This window comes from Ammospiza nelsoni, chromosome 9 (genome assembly GCF_027579445.1).
Source record: "Ammospiza nelsoni isolate bAmmNel1 chromosome 9, bAmmNel1.pri, whole genome shotgun sequence".
NCBI lineage: Eukaryota > Metazoa > Chordata > Aves > Passeriformes > Passerellidae > Ammospiza > Ammospiza nelsoni.
In genome coordinates this window covers 35,865,483-35,888,757 of record NC_080641.1, presented here as the reverse complement: position 1 = coordinate 35,888,757, position 23,275 = coordinate 35,865,483, and the positions used below count along the sequence as shown (strand labels likewise).

The following is a 23,275-nucleotide window of genomic DNA, read 5'->3' as shown; positions in this document are numbered from 1 at the left end:
AACTTAATTTCAGTGACCTTATTAAAAAGAAGTGAGAATTCTGAAATAATTAATTGGAAGTTTAGATGGCAGCAGTCTGTAATCAGCTCAATCTCCCTCAGGTTTGGGACAGCAGGGACACAGCTCAGAGACACCCCAGCCCCAAAAGGGACACAGGAACACACAACAGGGCTCAGAGGGACCCCAGCCCCAAAAGTGACACAGAACATGGGCCCAGAGGGACCCCAGACCCAAACAAGGACACAGGGACACAGGGCAGGGCTCAGAGAGACCCCAGCCCCAGCCCAGCTCCATGCTGCCCTCCCAGCTCCCCCTCAGCCTGCAGGAATCTGCTCCCGACACAGGAGCTGTAAATAATTCAGTTATCCTTGGAAATGCCTTTTACAGATTCAGTCAGGAACCACAACCTCGGGTTTTTATTTAAACATGTATAATGTTCCCAAAGTAATACTCTAGGCCCTTTTTCTGTTTAATAAACCCCCTTAATGTCCCCTAAATATTAATGTATTGATTTAGTCTTTGCAATGTTTGCAAAGTCTAATTTGTTTCCTCAGCCGGGCCAAGAGGGACTTCCATTTGAAGCTAACGAGATAAATCTTCCCCAAATTTATTTAAAGTGGGACAAAATAAATATGCAAAAGACTTTAAAATCATCTAACAACCACTTCCCAGCTAAAACTGACAATCCATTACTCTTTTAAATTGCCAGCACTCGAGCAGGGTGTCAGTTCCCTTTATAAAATTAACTTGCTGGTGCCAGCCGCTGTTATCATCCTGTCCCTGCTCAGCACGGGAAGAAAAAGACTTGGAAAAACGTTTCTGTGGAGAGGGGAGGCAGCCACGGGAGCTTGCTGTGTGATGGAGACCCCCAAAGGGCCCCTGTCCCTGTCCCTGTCCCTGTCCCTGTCCCTGTCCCACCAGCAGCATCCCTGCCTTGCACTGCTGCTCCCACTCGCTTTAAGGTGCCAGCAGCGGCTGATCCCAGAGCTCTGTGCAGGATCTGTGCTCCACATCTCACACTGGCAGGGGGCTATTTACAGATCTGGTACTCACAGGGGTCTGTGTACAGATCACAAACAGGACAGGACTGCTGGGAATGTGCCTTGAGCTGTTTGATTTTCCAGCATCACTCTCATTCCATGGTGATGACAACGGGAAGATGCCAGCAGCAGCTCCCATCCCAGGCAGCAGGCACAGAACTCAATGTCACAACTCACTTTATGAGCTTCTTGACCAATCACACAGAGCAAAAGCACACTGACAGTATTTGTATCTGTGTAGTATATATTCTATATTGACAGTAGTTCTATCCAGCCACTATAAGCACAGCTACCTGTGTTAAACAATGCTGCTTATTTCAAATACAATACCTGCTTGTGAGCCTTAAAACACAACGCACAGAGCTCCAGTATTAAGTGTGGTGGTGTTCCCAGGGGTCCAAGGATGAGGGAAGAGACGAGGATCTGACTCCATGTTTCAGAAGGCTGATTTATTATTTTATGATATATATTACATTAAAACTATACTAATAGCAGAAAGGATTTCATCAGAAGGCTGGCTAAGAATAGAATAGCAAAGAATGATAACAAAGGTTTGTGGCTTGGACTCTCTGTCTAAGCCAGCTGACTGTGATTGGCCATTAATTAGAAACAACCCCATGAGACCAATCCCAGATGCACCTGTTGCATTCCACAGCAGCAGATAACCATTGTTTGCATTTTGTTTCCTAAGGAAAGGATTTTCCATAAAATGTCTGCAACAGCAGACTCCTGGCACCTACAGCCCGTGCTGCTGCTCCTCTCCAGGCACAGGGATGTGCAGGGAGTTTGTCTGTTCCTGCCTTTAAGCTCCTGTCAGCCTGAGAGATGGGATTGTTCCCCTGAGCAGCACAGGGGCCCTGATTGATGCTGCTGGTGCCAGCTGTGCCCCAGCAAAGGCAGCTGCAGGATTTGTTCTGAAGAGCTGGTGCTATGCAATGGTTCTGCACCTTTACAGAGACAATGCGAGGGCCTGGAAAGCAGGGACTGTTAGGAGGTCTGTGCTCTCAGTGGCTGAAATAGGCTGAAAGCTAGTAGTCGGTGTCACCTGAAGTGACATCTGGTGTGGAGCTCCCTCCCAGAGCTGGCTGGGCATGGCGAGGCTGGAGTGCCCCGCTCTGCTGAGCAGCTCATTCACAAAGCACAAACAGCAGAGGGGCAGGGAGCTCCCTGGGAAATGCAGAGGAAAGAGCAGAAATGCACAGACCTGAAGCACTTTAACAACCTGGGACTGAGCCAGGGAAAATGAACGTTTAGGCTCAGAGGCTGTGCTGGAAAACAGGGAGCGGTGTCCTGGAAAGGTTCTGGGAGTGCACAGCACCCCCAGTCCAGCCCCTCAGGATTTACCTGCTGGGAAAGAGGGGCTGGGGACAGAGCTGTGCGTTGCAAAGGTGATTTCTGAAACTGGAAACAACAGCAGCGCATCCTCTCCCTAAACCCACCTCAAAATGCGAGGACGCCATTGTTCCATTGGGATTTACTCCATGGCCATTGTTCCATGGGATTTACTCCGTGTTGGATTCATGAGCTGGGAACTCGGAGAAGAGAAACGTTCAGTGCTCTGAGCTGGGTTTGTGGCTCTGGAGAAGCACCAGGGTGGGATGGCTCTGGCTCAGCAGCCTCTCCTCACACTCCACACACAAGGAGCATTTCCTCGTGTTCTGCATCACTCCTTATTCCCAAACCCCCACGGCTCCATTTCCATTCCATCGCCTCAGAGAGGGTGAAGGGAGGAGGATGACAATGTCTGATATTTGCAAGCAGCCAACTCCACCAGTTGGAAGGAGCAGAACCAAATGCCTGTCTTTAAAAAGAATGTATGGAGCTAATTTAGGAAAACTTCTGGAGACGACTGAAAAAACAACTGAGAAGTAAAGTGGCAGATTCATCCCGCGCGATTGAATTGTGAGGAATTTGACAGGCAGCTTTAGAGGACTGGGATTGAATGTTTCCTGCCTGGAAAATCTCCATTTGAAGGAGTGGATCTTTGATTGTACAGCTTTCCTAGAGGTGTGAAGAAAACTTCAGTTGTCCGTCTAAATCCTCCAGGGAAGCAAATCCCATGGTTCCCTTCCCTGGCAGGGGTGCAGGGACACAGGAGGGGACAGGGAACAGGGGACAGGACAGGAGGACAGGGCCACAGGCTGGGCCAGGGGAGGTTGGAGTTGGTGTCCAGGTTGGAACAGAGAGGTGTCTGCTAAGGAAGGCAGGAGCTTCCCTCAAAATGGAAAATGTAAACCCCCTCCCTTTGAGTTATTATAATTTTGAAATAAGGGGCTCAGGCAAATATATGAGAGCAGGAATAACAGGTCCTTATTAGGGAAAAAATAAAAATAAAATGAAAATGCAGCAATACAAAACAAACCCCTGCCAGAGTGAGAGCAGGAGCTGCCCCCTGTGTGTCAGGGTGGTGGCACAGTCCCATGCCATGGTGGCTCAGCCCTCCTGGATGGGCCTGGGCTCCCTCTGGGAATGCAGTGGGCAAAGGCTGTTTCTGTTGTCCCAAACCTCAGATTGTACCCAGGTAGGAATGCTTGGCCCCTCCCCTGGGCGGAGCATCTCCCCATGGGATGATGGGATTGGATCAGCCATGCAGGGACACTCACTGGCCATGGACAGAAGATAATTAATAATTAATGGCCCTTTAACACAAGAGGTCTCCTGGAGGGGGGATTGGCTGTGGGAGAAATAAAGAAAGCTGCCCAATGAACAGCAATAACTGCCCCAGCTCTGACAGATGGGGATGGAACACACACCCCAGCCACATCCTGCATTTCCAGCCTCAGAGAATTGGAGATCAGGAGAAGTTCTGCCTGGAAGGGCTGTCCAGCCCTGGCACAGCTGCCCAGGGCAGGCCTGAGTCCCCAGGCCAGGAGGGGTTGCAAAGCTGGGTGCATGTGGCACTTGGGGACGTGGTTGGGGTGGCCTTGGCAGTTGTGGGGAATGGTTGGACTCCATGGTGTGGGAGGGCTTTTCCAACATGAAGGACTCTGTGATTCCTGATTTTCTCTGCCTTTTGCTGAGCGCCTGACACTGATGTTGTTTCCTTTGATCCCAGCCCTGTAACATTCCGTGCTGGTTTCTGGGAGCAGAGCTTGCAGGGAGATGTTCTGAGGAGTTTCCTCACAGGAGCCTCACAATGCAAACCCTGAGACTGAAATTACTGGGGCTCCATTTCCTGCACGGTGTCATTTGTGAGGCAGGAACAAGGATAATAAATAGCACAAGATCTTTAGCTCCAGACGAGGAAATGACAGCAAAATCAAACCACACGGCATTGATTCGTAATACAATCCCGTAATATGACTCCAACTCCTATTATACCCACTTATCACAGGTCTTTTATCCCAGCTATTCAGATAAAAGCTCGGGAATTTGTGCAGCCCCATGGGTGAATTTTGAATGCTGTGCTCAAGGAGATGCACGCACAGAATCTCTTCTTCCCTTCTTTTACTGTAGGTTTTGGCATCTTTTTTTTCTTCTTTTTTTTTTTTTCTCTTTTTTTTTTTCTCCTTTTTTTTTTCCCACCTGATGTTTTGAACATTTCTCCCTTCAGGTTAATATGTTCATTTATAAGGAAAGGATTAAACAGAAATCTCACGAGAGAGACATGAACTTGAATGTGAGTGTGCAGATTTGAATGGATAAAGAGGCACTTGAGGAGCTGGATAAAACCAGAGCGTTCCTAAGCCTCTGATTCCAAACCTGCCTCAAGGCCAGCAGCGCTGAAGACATTACAGGGAGCAGAATAAACAGCTAAAAATTGCTTACTTATAGAAAGCTTTGTAATACCAAAGGCTCAAGTAGAGAATTGTAAGTGAGTTATTCTGTTGACCCCCGTGGATTACTTGTTTTGTTGTCTCCAGGATTCAGAAATGTTCTTATTTTATTTAGACTGAAATTTTAATCATCCCCACTTTGCATTTAAAATATGATATTATTTCCCCTTCTATCATCTGTAAGAGAAAATGGGGAAATTTCCTTAGTAGTTGGCAGATTAGCTTTGTTATGTAAAACAGATCCTGGCAAAAGGAATTATAATTAACACAAGCGTTCCATTACACAGTGAAAGGGTTGGTTTAAAGTCTCTCTGTTCCAAACACTTCAAAGCAGAGGCTTTGTTTTGTGCTCCCACTGAATTGGATGTAGTTAGCACGCCCAAATATTTTGCCCATAAATATTCCCAAATCGCTGGATGTGATAACAGCAATCTCTGAGTGAACTCTCCTCAGCCCAGGTTTGGGGTTTGAGAGCTATGGCAAATCATTTCCTTCACAACCCTGCTCAGCACAGGTACCCAGAGCCCTTTAGGAACAAGAAATCATTCCTTGCTCAAAGCTCCCATCGATTTATGGAAACAAGCTCACTCACAGGGTGGGCAACAACCTCCAGCACACATCCTGGCGTCCCTGAGATCCTGTGGAAATCATTATCTGTGTGCTGCGTGGTTTCCACTTCCTCACGGACATGTTTTCATTGCCTTCATTATTTGGGGGGATTTTTGGGAACAATGTGATTGTGACATCCCTTTTCTGGCAGGGTGGGCAGGGGCTGGGCTGGAATTCCCAGCTTTGCTGTGGCTGCCCCTGGATCCCTGGCAGTGCCCAAGGCCAGGCTGGGCACTGGGACACCCTGGGACAGGGGGAGGGGTCCCTGCCATGGCAGGGGAGTACTGGGTGGATTTTGGGGTCCCTCACACCCAGACCCATGTGGATCCCGTGATTCTGGGTGCCCGGGGAGCTGTGAGTGCAGCAGGATGGGGCTGCTGTGGCTCCCTCAGGGCTGTCCTGTGGCTCCCTCCTCACGGATCACACGGAGTAATTCCCCATGGAGCTCCTGTCCAGGGGGCACAAAGCACAAAGTGCAGTTTGAGCAGTTCCACTGGGGCTCCTGACATTCTGTGTCCCAGGGGAGTCCTGGCCCCCAGCACCGCCTGTGCTGAGTGGCTTTTAACTTCCAGTTACCGTGAGCTGATTGAGATTTTATTTATTCATTTATTCATTTCTGGCTGCTGAGGCTGTGATGTCCCAGCTCAGAGAATTGAGATTTTTATTTATTTATTTATTTATTCATTTATTAATTTCTGGGTGCCCAGGCCATGGTGCCCCAGAACGGAGAATAGGTATTTTATTTATTTATTTATTTATTTATTTATTTATTCATTTACTAATTTCTGTGTGGTGCCGTGGGGCCTCAGCACAGAGAATAGAGATTTTTATTTATTTATTCATTCATTCATTGACTAATTTCTGGATGCCCAGGCTGTGGTGCCCCAGCATTGAGAATACATATTTTATTTCTTTATTTATTCACTTATTAGTTTCTGGGTGCCCAGGCCGTGATGCCCCAGCACAGAGAATAGAGATTTTATTTGTTTGTTTATTTATTTCTTTATTTATTCACTCACTTATTCATTTCTGGGTGCCCAGGCCATGATGACCCAGCACAAAGAATAGAGATTTTATTTATTTATTCATGTAGTAATTTGTGGGTGTTGAGGCTGTGGTGCCCCAGCACAGAAAATAGAGATTTTTATTTATTTATTCATTCATTGATTTATTTCTGGCTGCTGAGGCCATGGTGTCCTGGTGCAGAGAATTGAGATTTTATTTATTTATTTATTTGTTTGTTTGTTTGTTTGTTTATTCATCTATTAATTTGTGGATGCCCAGGCCGTGATGCCCCAGCACAGAGAATGAAGATTTTATTTATTTATTCATTTATTAATTTGTGGGTGTTGAGGCTGTGGTTTCCCAGCACAGAGAATAGAGATTTTTATTTATTTATTTATACATTCATTTATTAATTTGTGGGTGCCCAGGCCGTGATGCCCCGGCACAGAGAATAAAGATTCTATTTGTTTGTTCATTTATTTATTTATTAATTTATTAATTTCTGGGTGCCCAGGCCATGGTGCCCCAGCACCGAGAATAGAGATTTTATTTATTTATTTATTTATTTATTTATTTATTTATTATTTATTCATTTATTGATTTCTGGGTGCCTCCTGGCACGGAGAAACCCCTGCTGTCTCTCTCCCCTCCAATGGACAGAGCTGCTCTGCAGGACCAGGGCAGGGTGATTAACTGGGCACTGAACCCCTAATGAAGGAGAGTCATTAGCTGGGCACCGAGCCCCTAATTAGGCAGGGTCATTAGCTGGGCCCTGAGCCTCTAGTTAAGCAGGGTTTGGAGTGCTCAGCCCTGGCTGCCAGTGATCCTCCTGCAGATTTGATTTATCCCTTGTTAGTTGAGTCCCCAGTCCCCAGAGTAATTTATACCCGATAATTCATACCCGGTAATTTATACCCGTTAATTTATACCCTGTAATTCATACCCAGTGATTTATACCTGATGATTTATACCCAGTGGTTTATACCCGTTATAATTTACACCTGGTGGTTTATACGCGGTAATTCACAGGGGCAGGATCCGTGCCCGTTTTCACCCGCCCGGATTTGTGCCAGCAGGGCCATTCCAGGTGCCCACGGGGCTGGGCCTGCCATTCCAGGTTGGATAATTCTCTGATAATCAGGGCATGGTTTTCTCCTGGTTAGTCCAGCACACCCTGCGAGGGAGCTGCTGTTCTCTCTGCACCTCCCCATGGCCATCACCGGCGGGCTGGCCGCTAAAATCCCAATTTACCGGGATTTCACAGCACAGTGCCCTGCAAAGTGCCACAGAGCCATCCCATCAGCATCGGGGCTGGCTGGGACCCTCTGGGGAAGAAATGGAATCCAGCTCGTTTTCCTGCAGAGAAATGAGGGCGGAACTCTGTGCCCTGTCTGTGGCCAGGCATCCCAAACTGCCGGGCAGGCAGCAGGGTGATGGCAATTCACTGCTAACTGTCTGTAGAATATGAATATTAATAACGCCATTAATCCCCATTAATCCCAGCAGCTCCCATGCCACTGCAGTGTCAGGAAGATTAAATCACACCGCTCCCCACGCGTTTCCGTGGGATGGGGGCAGCTCTGCGGCAGCTCAAGAGGAGGAATTAATAATGTGGAAAGCAATTCCAGGTTTCAGTGTTAGATAATCATTACTAATTTCTAGGCTTTGTGGTGAGAACAAAAATAAATACTGAATAAATTTTTATCCGCTGACTTAATCCAGGGAAGAAGTCTGTCCTCCCTTGGACTGAGAGAAGGAGTGGAAACTTGCTCAGGATATATGTCACAGACATCTTTTATGGAAAATCTTTTTTTTAGGGTTGTTCCTCTTGAGAATCTGGGAGGCCTCAGGAACAAAATGCAAACAATGGTTATCTGCTGCTGTGGGATGCAACAGGTGCACCTGGGATTGGTCTCATGGGGTTGTTTCTAATTAATGGCCAATCACAGTCAGCTGGCTCGGACTCTCTGTCCGAGACACAAGCTTTTGTTATTATTCTTTCTTTTTCTGTTCTTAACTAGCTTTTTGATTAATTTTTTTCTATTCTTTTAGTATAGTTTTAATATAACATATATCATAAAAAAATAAATCAACCTTCTGAAACATGGAGTCAGATCCTCATCTCTTCCCTCATCCAAGAACCCCTGTGAACATTGTCACAGATATATTTGTGTTCAGTTCGAGCAGAGAGCCATCATCTCATAAACCATCCCAGGGACACAGGGCTGAGTGAGCTTCTACTCCAAACCAATCCAAAAAGTGCCACCATCACAGCAGGAGATGGAGGCCAAGAAGAAGAAGAAGAAGGAGAAAGGCTGGGAATGCCCAGATCCCTCCATCTTGCCCCCTGAAGCCCCATTCTAAAAACCCCAAAAATTTATTTTTCACCCCATGACAAACTAATTATTACTTTACTTATACTTTTGTGGCTTGCAGATCCTCATATAAGGTTGGTAATTTTCTCCAGGGGTCATAATCAAAGTCACAGGTGCCTTGGGCTCCATAAAATTCTTTTGCCAAAGTCCTTCCAGCAGCACAGACAGAGGCACTCTGCCTGCCCCAGGGTCCGAGGGACCATGGGGAGGGTGGGATCCCTTCCCTGGGATCTCCAGTGAGATGAGGAGAAAGGGATAGGGCAGGTGGTGACATCCAAAGGGAATTGTGTAATTGAGCTGCAGGATCACAAAATCCCAGCCTGGGCTGGGCTCAGAGGGACCTTAAATCCCATCTCATCCCATTCCCTTGCCATGGCAGGGACACTTCCACTGTCCCAGGGTGTCCCAGTGTCCAGCCTGGCCTTGGGCACTGCCAGGGATCCAGGGGCAGCCACAGCAAATCTGGGAATTCCAGTTCAGCCAGGAACAATTCTCAATTCCCAGTCTCCCACCCATCCCTGCCCTCTGGCAGTGGGAGCCATTCCCTGTGTGCTGTCCCTTCATCCCTGTCCCCAGCCCCTCTGCAGCTCTCCTGGAGCCCCTTCAGGCCCTGCCAGGGGCTCTGGGCTCTCCCTGGATCCTTCTCCTCTCCAGATGAGCACCCCCAGGTGTCCCAGCCTGGCTCCAGCCCTGCAGCAGCTCCATGGTGGAATTCCCTGAGGATTTGGAGTCAGTGGTCCCTGGGGGTCCCTTTTAGCTCTGAATATTCTGTGGGGCTGTGCTCCAGAGAGAGCTGGGGCTGAGAGGGAAGGACCAGGAACTGCTTTTCACACCGGAGCAAAACGCTTAAGATGGGGAGTTAGCAGAGCCATATGGCTGGGATGCAGAGAAGGGGAGTGATGCAGCCAGAGAACTGTCAAGGGAAATTATTTTAATAACTATCTTGGGAGTACGATGTAAATCTGTCATTCAGGCTCGCTGGAGAGAGACTGAACCTGTAGAGTTCTCCAAAAGGAAAAATGCAGAGTTACAAGAAATCATCTCAAATCATTACAGCTCTTTTATTTAGTTCCTGTGACAGCATGAGCAGCAACAGGTATATCACTGTTTACCTGTCACAACCCTCTAATATTCTCATTTTGCCTGTAAGGAGCAGTGATGAGGTTTTACCTCTAATTTTCCAGTCCAGAACTCTTTTCCTGGTGCTTCTTGTGTGGCAGGAATGCTTCAGTGAAAATCCCTTTGCCCACGTACGTTGGAATTTGTGTTTAAATGATGCACATCCCTATTTGAGTGTACAAACTCCATCCTCTGGGACAGGGACAGGGACAGGGACAGGGGTGGCTGGAGCTGGGCCAGGGGAGGTTTAGGTTGGATTTTAGGGAAAGGTTCTTCCCTAAATATCCTGGGATATTCCCAGGATATGTGACTGGGACTGATGATCCAACCCAGGATATTCCATAATTCCATGGGTTTCTGACTCCAGACTTGCACAGCCCCTTCAGCAGCCCCTGCACACCCTGGGTGCAGCTCTTCCTTTGTCTGCGAGGATAAAGAAAGGGAAATCCGAGTTTATTTTGAATTATTACATTTTATTGCTTTTCTGGCTGAGCAAACAGCGGCGCTCTCGCTGCTGGCTGGAAATCGAACCTTGCAGGATTTAGGTTGGGCTGGAAAGGGGAGCAGAGGGGTTTTAAGGGGATAATGTGTGTGTGTCCTTGTGTAATAACAGCAGATCTTTGACACTTTCAGGAGGAGCAGGGCCAGGGTGGCCTGAGGAAGGTGGAGGTGTTTGCTGGGATATTTATGGGGTTTTGCTGCTCCTTTACTCTGCAGCTCCTTCAGGAGCTTCCTGGGACCAGGAGCTTTTGGAGATGTTCAGACTGGTTTATTCACATTTATCCAGGCCCTGTTCAACTGACCAGTGTTCATCCTGTCCCACCAAGTTGTCCCTTTCTTACCCTGGGCAAACTCTTCTCATCTTTCCTTAGTGAGGTTATAAACCGAATGCAGGGGAGTGCTGGTTTTACCAGATAAAATCTTGTATTATTTTAACCTTTGACTATTTTCATAGTTATGACCATTCCTCTCCAGCCCCATCCAGCCTGGCCTTGGGCATTCCAGGGGCAGCCACAGCTTCTCAGAGCAGCCTGTGCCAGCGCTCAGGAAACAATTCACTGCCTCCTCTCTTTGCTGGTGCTGCCTGGAGAGCCATCCCTGCTTTTCCAGAGCCCAGGAAACCACTCACAGCCTCTGTGCTGGTGCTGGTTGGAGAGCCATCCCTGCCTTCCCAGAGCCCAGGAAACCACTCACAGCCTCACCTCTCCTTGCTGGTGCTGGTTGGAGAGCCATCCCTGCCTTCCCAGAGCCCAGTCCCAGCCCTGGGCATTAATGAGCCCCAGCGATGGGGCCCTGCCCAGCCAGCAATCAGTGCCCAGCTGGGAGGGCTTTGGCTCCAGCCACCAGGAGGTTGCTTTTTTTTTATCATTATTTTTGCCCTTTATGACTTTTTGGCTCCATTTCCATGATTAAACAGTTGGCAGAGCTTTGATTGCAGAGTGCTGCTCGCTGGAAGGGGCTCGTGGAGTGTCTGAAAGCTTTTCCAGGGAGTGGGGAAGGCTGAGCTGCACCTCCTGCACCTCGTGCTCTGGGCTCCTGGAGCATCCCACTGGGACAGACAGACATCCCAGGAGTGGGGACAGACGGACATCCCAGCAGTGTCCCACTGGGACAGAGGAACTGCCCAGGAGTGGGGACAGATGGACATCCCAGCAGTGTCCCACTGGGACAGATGGACACCCCTGTAGTGTCCCACTGGGACAGACGGACATCCCAGGAGTGTCCCATTGGGACAGATGGACATCCCAGGAGTGGGGACAGACGGACATCCCAGCAGTGTCCCACTGGGACAGATGGACATCCTGGGAGTGGGGACAGATGGACACCCCAGGAGTGGGGACAGATGGACATCCCAGCAGTGTCCCACTGGGACAGATGGACATCCTGGGAGTGGGGACAGATGGACACCCCAGGAGTGGGGACAGATGGACATCCCAGGATGGAGTGTCCCACTGGGACAGATGGACATCCTGGGAGTGTCCCACTGGGACAGATGGACACCCCTGGAGTGGGGACAGATGGACACCCCAGGATGGAGTGTCCCACTGGGACAGATGGACATCCTAGGAATGGGGACAGACAGACATTCCAGGAGTGTCTCACTGGGACAGATGGACACCCCTGGAGTGGGGACAGATGGACACCCCAGGATGGAGTGTCCCACTGGGACAGATGGACATCCTAGGAATGGGGACAGACAGACATTCCAGGAATGTCTCACTGGGACAGATGGACACCCCAGGAGTGTCCCACTGGGACAGATGGACACCCCAGGAGTGGGGACAGACAGACACTCCAGGAATGTCCCACTGGGACAGATGGACACCCCAGGAGTGTCCCAGTGGGACGGCTGAGCTGCCCTGGCAGAGGAAGGGTGGAGAGGCACAACCCACACACTCAGGTCCCACCCCAGTGGCGCAGAATTCCTAACAGGATCATTCCTTTTCCACTCACACCCTGGCAATATCTCGGCTTGGTCTCAGGTAAGCTGGGCACAGCAAACAGGTGGAGACAGAGTTGTGAACAGCAAGGATACCCCATGAATTTCCAGAGATGATGGTGACTGCCACAGATCCCAAGGAGGGAGAAGATTCCCCCCCAGCTTAGGGAAGTGCCACTTGTGTGAGTCCCTGTGTCACGCCTCGGCGCTGGCAGGAATTGGAAATAAATGAAGGCTGCAGATGAAACCATTTCTCTTCCCAGCCCACCCATCATTTATTTCCTCAGCCCCACTTTGCCAAAGCTGCCGTGTTTGAGACAAATTGTGTTTAATTAGGAGGAGGTGGAGACCTTTAGGCAACGCTCTTCAATCAAAGTGCCTCGAGGAACTAATCATGGAAATGCAAAAGCAGAGGGGCTGGGAGCTGTCCCCGCTGGTGACTGATTGTCAGAGGGGAGGGCTCCTGCTGCAAAAGCTCTCCTCATTTAAACCATGCTCAGCACACTCTGGAAATGCTGTTTGTGGTGGGGGCATTGCACTGCTCTGCAAATATTGAGCTCATCTGAGTGTGGAATGAAAAAAAATATATAAAAAGTATGAAAAACAGAGCAATTTTCAGTGAGTATTGATAAAAAATGTTACTACCCTAAAAAGCACAATTATCTTTTTTTTATGATCAATACTTAAGATGCAAGATGTTCAACCACACAAAGGAGTTTGCTGGAAATAATTATTGGAGATGTTTAGGGTTGGTTTTAGCTTGAAATCAGGGATTTGGGGTGTGGCATTCAGTGTTCAGGGGATCAGTGCTGTTTCCAGGGCTGAGGATGGAAACTGTGCCTGGCTTTGCCAGGCAGGTGAGGATTTATTTTAGCAGGGATGGAGGGACAGGACACAGGGAATGGCTCCCAGTGCCAGAGGGCAGGGCTGGGTGGGAATTGATTGAGGAATTCACTGGGGAATAAATTGTGGAATTGATTGTGGAATTCATTGTGGAATTCATTGTGGAACTGTGGAATTATGGAATTCATTGTGGAATTCATTGTGGAATTGTGGAATTCATTGTGGAATTCACTGTGGAATTAATTGAGGAATTGTGAAATTAATTTTGGAATTGGTCTGGGCAGCTCCTGCTGCTGCCGAGAATGGGCTGCTGGAGGGAATTGATTGTGGAATTCATTGGGGAATTGTGGAATTCATTATGGAATTGTGGAATTCATTGGGGAATTGTGGAATTCATTGTGGAATTCATTATGGAATTGTGGAATTCATTGTGGAATTCGTTATGGAATTGTGGAATTCATTGGGGAATTGTGGAATTCATTATGGAATTGTGGAATTCATTGGGAAATTGTGGAATTCATTGTGGAATTCATTGGGAAATTGTGGAATTCATTGTGGAATTCATTATGGAATTGTGGAATTCACTGGGGAATTGTGGAATTCGTTATGGAATTGTGGAATTCATTGGGAAATTGTGGAATTCATTGTGGAATTCATTGTGGAATTGTGGAATTCACTGTGGAATTAATAGAGGAATTGTGGAATTCACTGTGGAATTGTGGAACTGGGGGCTGTCAGCCCATCCAGGACCTCCTGAGCCACATCCCTGACTAAAATCTCCAACCCCTCCCAACACACTGGGCTGCATTGAGGAGGGGTCTCCACCTGCTTTAACCCTGTAAATCCTGGAGCCAGGTGAGCCCAGGTCCCTCTGAGCCTTCTTTTCCCCTGGCTGAGCATCCCTGGTTCCCTCAGCCTCCTCCTGCAGCTGCTCCCCAGCCTGTGGTCACACACCCTGTCCAAAAAGGGAAGGTTTAGATTAAAAACATTGCGCAGAAAGGGAAGGGTTTACTTTAAAACACTAACATTGACATTAATGTTTTAATTTAACATTAAAAAAGAAGAAGCCAAATGACTGCAAAGCACTTTCCATGCTGGACCCCCGCACCGAATTTCCTTGGGAGTTTAATTCCTCTCTCCCCCTTGTTTATTATCTCATTTCTCTGGCCTTCTGTTAATCCATTTTCTGAATAAATGTTTATTTGCTGCTTTATTTAATTTTTCCCCTGACCTTCTCAGCTCCACGTGATCTGGGTGGGAGGCATGAGCTGCTGAAGTGGGGAGTCGCTCTGTGATGGGTTTAATGTGCACTCCAGGCTCAGCAGAGCAGATTTTAAATGCCAAATCTGCTCCTAGATCAGAGTCTTCCGAGGTGTGGGAAGAAACACGGATGCAAAACAAACATTTTTAAATTCCTAATAAATATTAACATTCCATTGTGGTGCCGCACGCATATTGGAGGCATAATTAATAAATTCCGCAGATTTTAGTGATCTGAATGTAATGATCCCTATCAGGCAGTAAATAGCAGAAAAATTAGCAGCATACTGATACAGCAGAAATCCTGATTTGTCTCAAACTGCGAGGCTCCAGAAATGCAGTGGGAGCCAATTTCTATCCCTGGCAGGACGGTGTTCCTGGGAAATCGCTGCCAATAATAACATCCAGGGTTTGCCATCAGCCCCAGATCAGACTGCATCGCTTGTGTCATCTGACAGGATTACACTGAGCAGCAGGGCTGCAGCTCCCCGCCTCTTTGGGGGTTATTGTAATTAATGCACCTCGCAGATCCATCCCTTGTCTAATTCTGCTTTGGAAATGCATCAGCGCTGTGACCTGCTCAGTGTCATTGTAACAGGACTTACAGACATCCTCAACGAGCTTTGATTTAATTTCCTCGCTGTAAAGCCCAGATTAAAGGAGAGCCCAGTCAATTAGGAATGGAACAAAGCTCGTACTTAAGAGGAAATCACTTAATCTGCACTCTGTAAGTCTGGAAAATTCTGCACCTTCTACCATGTCACAGCTCCAATCTCCCCTCAGAAAGACTGGAAAGTTCCTGGTGGGAAGCCCCAGAATGCAGCAAAAGCCTGCACAGTTCTTGTGGTCAGATCTTCGTGGCTTCAGCAAAACCAGGGAGAGAAAGCCCAGTTGGACAGAACTTGGGTGGGGGGAATGGACGAGCCCCAAAGCAGGAGGAAACAACAAAATAAATGTGGTTTAGTCCTCTCTGTGAGCAGCTCCGATCCTCCAGGTGCACACAGAGTGGCTGGAACAGCATCATTAATTTTTAAAAGCACCAGAAAAACCCAATTTTGTCTCCTTTGCAAACTGCCAGGAGCAAGCTCAGCCTTGCCTTGAGCAGGAGCATCCATCTTCCAGGAGCTCTCTGCACACACAGAGGAAAATACTGTTGTGCACTCACACAGGGAAATGCTGCTCTGCATTCACACACACAGGAAAATGCTGCTCTGCATTCACACACACAGGAAAATGCTGCTCTGCACACACACACAGGGAAATGCTGCTCTGCACACACACACAGGGAAATGCTGCTCTGCATTCACACACAGGGAAATGCTGCTCTGCACACACACAGGGAAATGCTGCTCTGCACACACACACAGGGAAATGCTGCTCTGCACACACACACAGGGAAATGCTGCTCTGCACACACACACAGGGAAATGCTGCTCTGCATTCACACACACAGGGAAATGCTGCTCTGCACACACACACAGGGAAATGCTGCTCTGCACACACACAGGGAAATGCTGCTCTGCACACACACACAGGGAAATGCTGCTCTGCACACACACAGGGAAATGCTGCTCTGCACACACACACAGGGAAATGCTGCTCTGCACACACACACAGGGAAATGCTGCTCTGCATTCACACACACAGGGAAATGCTGCTCTGCACACACACAGGAAAATGCTGCTTTTGCTTGTGGGGTCTGGTACCCAGGGGAGGCTCTGCAGTGTCCCTTGGGCCCTGTGTGTGCTCTGTCCCTGCTGGTGGCCCCTGTGATGCTGTTCAAGGGGCTTCTTGCATTGGGGAAGAGACGAGGATCTGACTCCATGGTTCAGAAGGCTGATTGATTATTATATATATTACATTAAAACTATACTAAAAGAATAGAAAAGGTTTCATCAGAAGGCTAGCTAAGAGTAGAATAAGAAAGAATGATAACAAAGGCTCTGTTTTGGACTCTCTGTCCGTGCCAGCTGGCTGTGATTGGCCATTAATCAGAAACAACCCCATGAGACCAATCCCAGATGCACCTGTTGCATCCCACAGCAGCAGATAACCATTGTTTGCATTTTGTTCCTGAGGCCTCCCAGCTTCTCAGGAGGAACAATCGTAAGGAAAGGATTTTCCATAGAAGTTGTCTGTGACAGCCCCAGCCCGCTGACAGCCCTGTCCCTCTCGTTGCAGTGTCCCCCAAGATATTCCGGATCTCCAGCGACATCGTGGTGAACGAGGGCAGCAACGTCACCCTGGTGTGCCTGGCCACGGGGAAGCCAGAGCCCTCCATCTCCTGGAGACACATCTCCCCCTCTGGTGAGTGCCTGGGCACGGGCACAGGGGCAGCAGCGCCGGGGCTGTGCCAGCCCCTGTGCCCATGAATGATCTCTGCGCTGGGGCTGGGAGGGCACAGGGACAGGGACACCAGGGCTGTGCCACCCCTGGGCCCTGAGTGAGCTCTGGGCTGGGGCTGGCGGGGCTGGGATGGTGCCTTGAGGGGCTCCTGGAGCAGAGCTGGGCAGAGGTACAGGAATAAAGTGGGGATTTATTAAAGGCCTTTAAAGAATACACCTTGGGCAGTGCAAGAGCCTGGCCAGGGCTTTACATCAAGATGGACCCGAGCTGGGCTCTGAGTCAGGAGTTTTCACCCTTTTATAAGTTTTGGTCCATTTCCACGTTGGGGTTCAGTGTCCAAGCTCCAGGTTGTGCAGTCCCACCCTCCCAGATTGTTCTCCTCCATTCCCTGCTGTTTGCACTTTTTGGGGCTGGAGCTGCAGTGGTGCCCTTGGTTCTGGGCTGGAAAAGGATTGAGAGTGAGCCTGAGGAGAGGAAAAGGATTGTTCTGTGTGACTGAGCTGGGAGGAGACCTTGCTAACATTTATATGAAGTTCAGAGTTACACACCAATGCAGGGCGGAGTCTGGAAAACACGAAAGCTCAAGCTGAAGGCATCACCACAACACAGGAATGAGGACAGAGCACCCTAAATATGGATATATGTCCCTACATGTGCTGTAATCACAGTCGTGGATCAAACAATTCCGGTTAAAATCCCAGCTAGGATGAGATGAGGAGCACACGGGGCTCCCTAGAAATGGGAAATTAGAGTTAAACACAGGAACAGGCCATGCAGTAGGTTTGGTTTATTCTCATTTCTTCCACTGCTACAGGGTGGGATTTTTGGGGTGTCAGGATTGGGATTTATGGTCCTGGTGGGTCCCTCCCTCAGGAAATTCCATGGTACAGTTTATCAGAATGGTTTTGCTGAACGAATTAAATGACGCATGTAAAAAATTGTGGAAAAAATGGCAACTGAGAGCATCCCTGCTGTTGGATATTTCCACGCATCCCTTTGGCTCCTCGCAGCACACTGAAAGGAAAGGTTTGGCCAATGTCAGGGCCACTGCAGCTGCTCCCTGTGAGCAGAGCAGGGCCCTGGGGAGATCCCTGCCCTGGCAATGAGGGTTTTGTGCTCCCCAGCTCTGTCCCAGGCCCTGCCTCTGTCGCTGGGATTTTGCATTGAGAGCTTTGCAGTGAGGGATTGCTCTGCTCCCCCAGCCTGTGTAAATCCTGTAATTACAGACCAGAAGGGTTCCGTGGGCTGCCACAGCCTCTCATCATCCCGAGGAACAGTTGGCTTTACAAAGCAAGATCTGGGAAAAATCTCACTTCTGACCTTTAAAACAATGACAATGAATTCGGCCTGAAGTGTCCGTCAAGGGACTAGAGGGAAAATTCAGTTGTAGCAGAAAATGGATTTTAACTAAATGTCAAATAAAATTTTATTGGAAGCCCTGGTGATACTTTAGATTAATGGCTTAAAGCGTTTGAGTGGCTGCAGGAAGGAGCTGGGGTGATGCTTCTGGAGAGGGAGGAGAGAAAAGGAGAATTATTGCACTCAGGCTGCAGCAGGGGCCGAGGGGGAGCAGAGCATCCTCATCTGGAGCTCAGGAAAAATAAATAAATGCAGAGGTGACACCTGGGGACACGGCCAGGTGCATCCAGGGGCTCAGAGGCACTTCCCAACCCAAATGAACCCGTGGAGATTAATGCAGGGACTCAGAGGGGCTGTCAGTGACCCCCTGGATGTGCTCCTTGCTCCCAACACCATCCAACCCCACTCTGGACATTTCCACCGTCCCAGATGTGGGATTCTGTGCCCTGGGGATGCACAGACACAGCAGGGGCTGGGGAGGGAGAGCACAGGCTCCAAAGGGCTCAGAAATCCTGTTGGATGTGAAGGGAGCAAGCCCAGTGCTCATGTAAATCAAAGTGACTCTGACCAAGGGGAGGAAATGATGAGGAGACTCCATGGGTATTTTAGAAGGCTAATTAATTACTTTATTATACTATACTATATACATTTCCTCTAAACTGGGTCTGCCCAGCACTCACTCTGCACACACTGCCCAGAATCTCCCAACACACACACACAGCTGGCCCTGATAGCCAAGGAAATAAAACACCACCACTGGATAAACAACCTCCACATTGCATTCTGCTTTGGCACAGCACAGTGATAAGAATTGTGTTTTCCCTTTCTCAGAGAACGTGGATCTCAGAAATGCTTGGGAAGAGCTGTGCCTTGCTTTTCTCTGTGAAGAGAAATGTGGCAGCAAGGGCTGGCAGGGGCTGAGGTGTGCCCAGAGGAGGTTCAGTGCCCAGGGCACACAGGTACAGGTGTGCACAGGTGTACACACACCACAGGTGCAGCGCAGCCCTCCCAGCAAACCCAGCCTGGCTCCACCAAGCCAGGAGAAATCTGAGAGCCCCGTGGTGTTGGTATTCTGCCCACAGCTCCTCTCCTCCCTCTGCCTCATCTGCACTTGCTAATTCCTGCCCGTTCTGGCTGTAATTCCCAGCGGCACTAATGAGGCTCCCGGGCAGGCAGCGCATCTCCCATCCAGCACTAAATTATATTAACCAAGCATATTTAGAATATTCTCAAATTGTTTGTCAAAGCTGCTGCTAAAAGATAAGGAACTGAAATCTCTGAATACAAATGACTCAATGTAGACTAATTCCAGGATATGATCATGATTTACATCAACACAGCCTCGACTCGCATGAGGTCGGATTCAATTTTTCTGAACAAGAGATAAATTGAACCTTTCGTAGGAATAAAAATAAAATGCATTTCAAGGTGATTTTTAAACTTAGTCCGTAAATTATTGGCCCAGAATCTTTATTGTGCATGTTTAACTTGCAGTCATTATGTAAATGCTGGCGTTCTATAAATATTCATTACACAGCCCCATTATGTAAATCCAGCAAATCTCCCCACTCAGCGTAACAGCGCCGGGCTGCGGGTTGTAATCTCCAAATCTGTATTGTTGAAATGTCACCCGAATAAATTGCAGGTATTACTTATTTTGTTCTGACATTTCCCAGCAAAGTGCGGCATCGATAGTTTAGCGATGGAGGCAGAACGTTAAAGGATGGAGCTCTGCCAGGGCAGAACTTCAGCTCTGCCGTGTCCCACCAAAGCCCGGTGCAGAGCACTGCTGCTCTTTGAGGGAGGGATTGAGCAAAGCCTCCCCAAATCCCGAGCAGCAAACCCGGCCCTGTCAGAGCCCCCTGCCCCTGGCAGAGAGGAGAAGGGCTCTGCTGGAGTGCCGGTGCTTCAAACCTGCATTTCCAGCCTGCAAATCCCCAGCTGACAGGAATTATTATCGGATTTCCAGGGCTTTGCCTGTGTACAGAGGGCCAACCCTTCAAATGCTCCCTCTCCTGCTTACAGATGGCTTTAAAGCTGGAAGTTTTAGAAGGAAGTTTCTGGCTTGGTTCTTTTTTCTTGCTGACTCCCAAGCAGGGAGCAGGTATTGCTGGGGAGGATGTTGGTGTTGTTTTCCCCCAGACCAGATCAATTGTGCACTGTGGATCCCTGAGCAGAGAGGAGCTGCTCTGCCCCCTTCAAAATATTAATATTAAATTAGTATTTTAATTTAACATTAAAAAGGAAAAATGTTAGGCACACGAGCACACCTTTGGAGGAAGCTCTGGTCAGCTGGAGGCATGGATGAGCAATATGCCCTGGAAAACACCCAAAACCTGCATTCCCTGGGACGTGGGACTGTGACAGTGCTCACAGGGGTGCCAGGATGAGGGAAGAGACGAGGATCTGACTCCATGGTCCAGAAGGCTGATTGATTATTTTATTATATATTACATTAAAACTATACTAAAAGAATAGAAGAAAGGATTTCATCAGAAGGCTGGCTAAGATAAGAATAGAAAAAGAAAGAATGATAACAAAGGTTTGTGTCTCGGCTCTCTGACAAAGCCAGCTGACTGTGATTGGCCATCAATCAGAAACAACCCCATGAGACCAATCCCAGATGCACCTGTTGCATCCCACAGCAGCAGATAACCATTGTTTGCATTTTGTTCCTGAGGCCTCGCAGCTCCTCAGGAGGAACAATCCCAAGGAAAGGATTTTCCATAAAGGCTGTCTGTGACAGTGGGATGGCTCAGGTGGCCTTGGCTCCCCAGCAGCCCTTGCTGGGAGCAGTGGCATTCATGGGGCACTGCTGGTGGCCTGCCTGGGTCAGCCCTCCTGCAGCCTCTCGGGGAGCTCAGGGTTTTTATGAGTGTTTGATAAGAATTTCATGGCCCGCTGCTTATCCTGGAGGGATTGTTCAGCTGGTGAAGGCATGGCTTGTCATTAAATCAATGGTGCCTGCTATCCAACACGGGCATTAATTAACAGCTTAAAGACAGCAGAGCCCCCAGTAGACACGGCTGGGTGGGATTCCTCCCTTTGCCTTTGGATCAGCAATAAAATCACTCCCAACACGACCTCCCAAGCCACAGCTCTGTGTGGAAAAGGCCACGTCCTCTGGGCTCAGCTGTGGGGATTTTGGCCTTTTCCTTTTAACGGGACTGGTGGGCACCGGCCTCGGGAGGGTTGGCATCAGGCTCCAGTTTAGTGACACCCAGAGCCACTGCTCTGGGGAGGTGACGTTCCCCTGCAGCTGGGGTGTCCCTCCAAAAGGGCCCTTTCTACCAGGACATTGCAGACCTTTGAGCATCCCTTCAGGAACAATTGAAGGCATTCCTAGAAATCCTCTGGCCTTCTTGAAATCCTTTACAGAATTCTCTTTAAATACACTTGTCGGGAGAAGAATACTCCAGCCAAGATGGTCAAATAATTGGGGCTTTGTGGAGGAACTGAGGGACAAGAGTGAGATCAAAATCTTAGTGAGACACAAACTAAAACTGCCTAAAAGCGTGGCGCAGAAATGAGCAGGATCTTTTTCTTTTTTGACAGTTTTATGATAAATGGGAAGCATTTCTTGCTTTTCAATAAAAGCAGATGAACTCATTAATAACTAATAGAATGCAATGAAAATGAGAGTTTTAAATGCAGGCTGAGCTTATTCCCACAGATATCAGCTCATTTTTACCTGAGAAATGTTGCACTTTTGAAGGAGCAGCGTGTGGGTCTCAGGAGATATGTCCAGAGCTCCAATTATCAGAGCCAACCCAACCCAACGTTTCCCCTCTTTCCAGAGGCAGCCAAGCCTAGGCTTGTGCAGATGCACCAATAATTCACCCTTGATAGCCAGGACGTAACAGCTCTGCCTTGTCCCCACTGCCCTCGTGGGTTGCTCCCCAAGGCACAGTTATTAACAGCAAATTAAAGGCTTTCAGGCTGGGAGAACACTTCCAGCAAGGCTTTTAAACCCTCAGACCTATAATTTCCAGCACCTGTGGTCGTGGCTGCTGTGAGAGCTATGCTGCAGTAATGATGGCACTGATCTTTTTGGGGTTTGTGGTGTGGTGAGCGCCTTGTGAGGAACCCAAACCTGAAAATTGGCCATGGAGAGGCTGTGAGCACAGCTGGGAGCAGGAGCAGCTCCAGGTGAGGGACACCAAACACTCCCTGCCAGGTGGGAATAGTAGGGGCTGGGATTTCGGGAGCTGGGGAAGCGCCTCTGCCCTTGTCAGGGGGGAACAGATGTGTTCTGGGACAATTCCTGATGGGTTCCAGTGTCCCTGGAACAATTTCTGATGGTTCCAGTGTCCCTGGAGCTGGGTTAGTGTACTGGGACAATTCCTGATGGGTTCCAGTGTCCCTGGAACAATTCCTGATGGGTTCCAGTGTTCTGGAACAATTTCCAGTGGGTTCCACTGTTCCTGGAGCTGGGTCAGTGTACTGGGACAATTCCTGATGGGTTCCAGTGTCCCTGGAACAATTTCTGATGGTTCCAGTGTCCCTGGAGCTGGGTCAGTGTACTGGGACAATTCCTGATGGGTTCCAGGGTCCCTGGAACAATTCCTGATGGGTTCCAATGTTCCTGGAACAATTCCCAGTGGGTTCCAGCTGAGCTGGGCCAGTGCTCCTGGCTGTGAACAATTCCCAGGGTGCTCCAGCCTGGCCTGGGACACTTCTGGGGCAGCCAGCTCTGTTCTGTGGCACCCATCAGGTGCAAATTACCCTGCTGTGTCTCAGGGCTGTTGAGCTTCTCTGTGGAGCTGGGTCAGGAGAGAGCCTCTGGCCAGCCCCAGGAGTCTGGGGCCGTCACCTGCCCTTGGAGCCGGGGCTGCTGCAGTGGCCGAGCGTGTCAAACTCTGGCTGCTGTGCACACGTTGGGTTTCAGGGGCTGAGTGCCCGGCCTGCAGTAACCTCCTCCTGTGGCTATCTCATTGCAGCCAAGCCCTTTGAGAGCGGGCAGTACCTGGACATCTACGGCATCACCAGGGACCAGGCTGGCGAGTACGAGTGCAGCGCGGAGAACGACGTCTCGGTGCCCGACGTGAGGAAAGTCAAAGTCACAGTCAACTGTAAGTGCTGCCGTGTGTCATTGCCTCCGCG

At 49.0% G+C, this 23,275-nt stretch overlaps 1 protein-coding gene across 3 annotated transcripts in view; it reads left to right on the top strand.

Moving 5' to 3' along the window:
• NEGR1 (neuronal growth regulator 1) overlaps positions 1 to 23,275 on the top strand; it is a 153,111-nt gene that overhangs the window by 65,701 nt on the left and 64,135 nt on the right. For all 3 annotated transcript variants that reach the window (XM_059478663.1, XM_059478662.1, XM_059478664.1), the window contains exons 3-4: positions 16,649 to 16,774; positions 23,113 to 23,244. In XM_059478663.1, coding sequence (XP_059334646.1) covers positions 16,649 to 16,774; positions 23,113 to 23,244 — 258 coding nt within the window. The remainder of the gene's footprint in view (positions 1 to 16,648; positions 16,775 to 23,112; positions 23,245 to 23,275) is intronic.